Source organism: Fulmarus glacialis, unplaced genomic scaffold (genome assembly GCF_000690835.1).
Source record: "Fulmarus glacialis isolate BGI_N327 unplaced genomic scaffold, ASM69083v1 scaffold6701, whole genome shotgun sequence".
NCBI lineage: Eukaryota > Metazoa > Chordata > Aves > Procellariiformes > Procellariidae > Fulmarus > Fulmarus glacialis.
This window is the reverse complement of record NW_009192059.1, coordinates 52242-52544: the sequence shown is the minus strand read 5'-3', so window position 1 is coordinate 52544 and position 303 is coordinate 52242. Positions and strand designations below refer to the sequence as shown.

Sequence of the window (303 nt, the reverse complement as noted above, 5' to 3'; positions counted from 1 at the left end):
AGGGAGGCAGCTGCCGCTGTAGGCCTGTGGGGATTTCTCCTCACAGGATGCATCCCCCAAAGGGCCAGTGTTAGGCCTGAAGGGATCATGGCCACCCTCTGTCACAGGCGGGATATGCTGGGTGCCAGGGTGGGTGCAGTGCTGGGGGGAAGGGTCTGCGCAAGGGGGGTCGGCCGCGGGGACGGCAGGGCCACTGCAAGGCCTCCCGGTGCTGGGGGTCCTCCCGAGGGCCGGGCTCCTGCTCCAGGTCGGCACCTCTCCGGAGCCCCCGTCCTCCCCAGCTGCCCTTGGGTATGGCGGGGG

The 303-nt window shown here is 70.0% G+C and overlaps 1 protein-coding gene across 1 annotated transcript in view; it reads right to left on the bottom strand.

Annotated features, from left to right (window-relative positions):
* The window catches only part of GCM1 (glial cells missing homolog 1 (Drosophila)), an 18562-nt gene that overhangs the window by 10054 nt on the left and 8205 nt on the right, over nucleotides 1-303 (bottom strand). Inside the window, exon 6 of the mRNA XM_009586911.1 lies at nucleotides 25-286. Coding sequence (XP_009585206.1) covers nucleotides 25-286 — 262 coding nt within the window. The remainder of the gene's footprint in view (nucleotides 1-24; nucleotides 287-303) is intronic.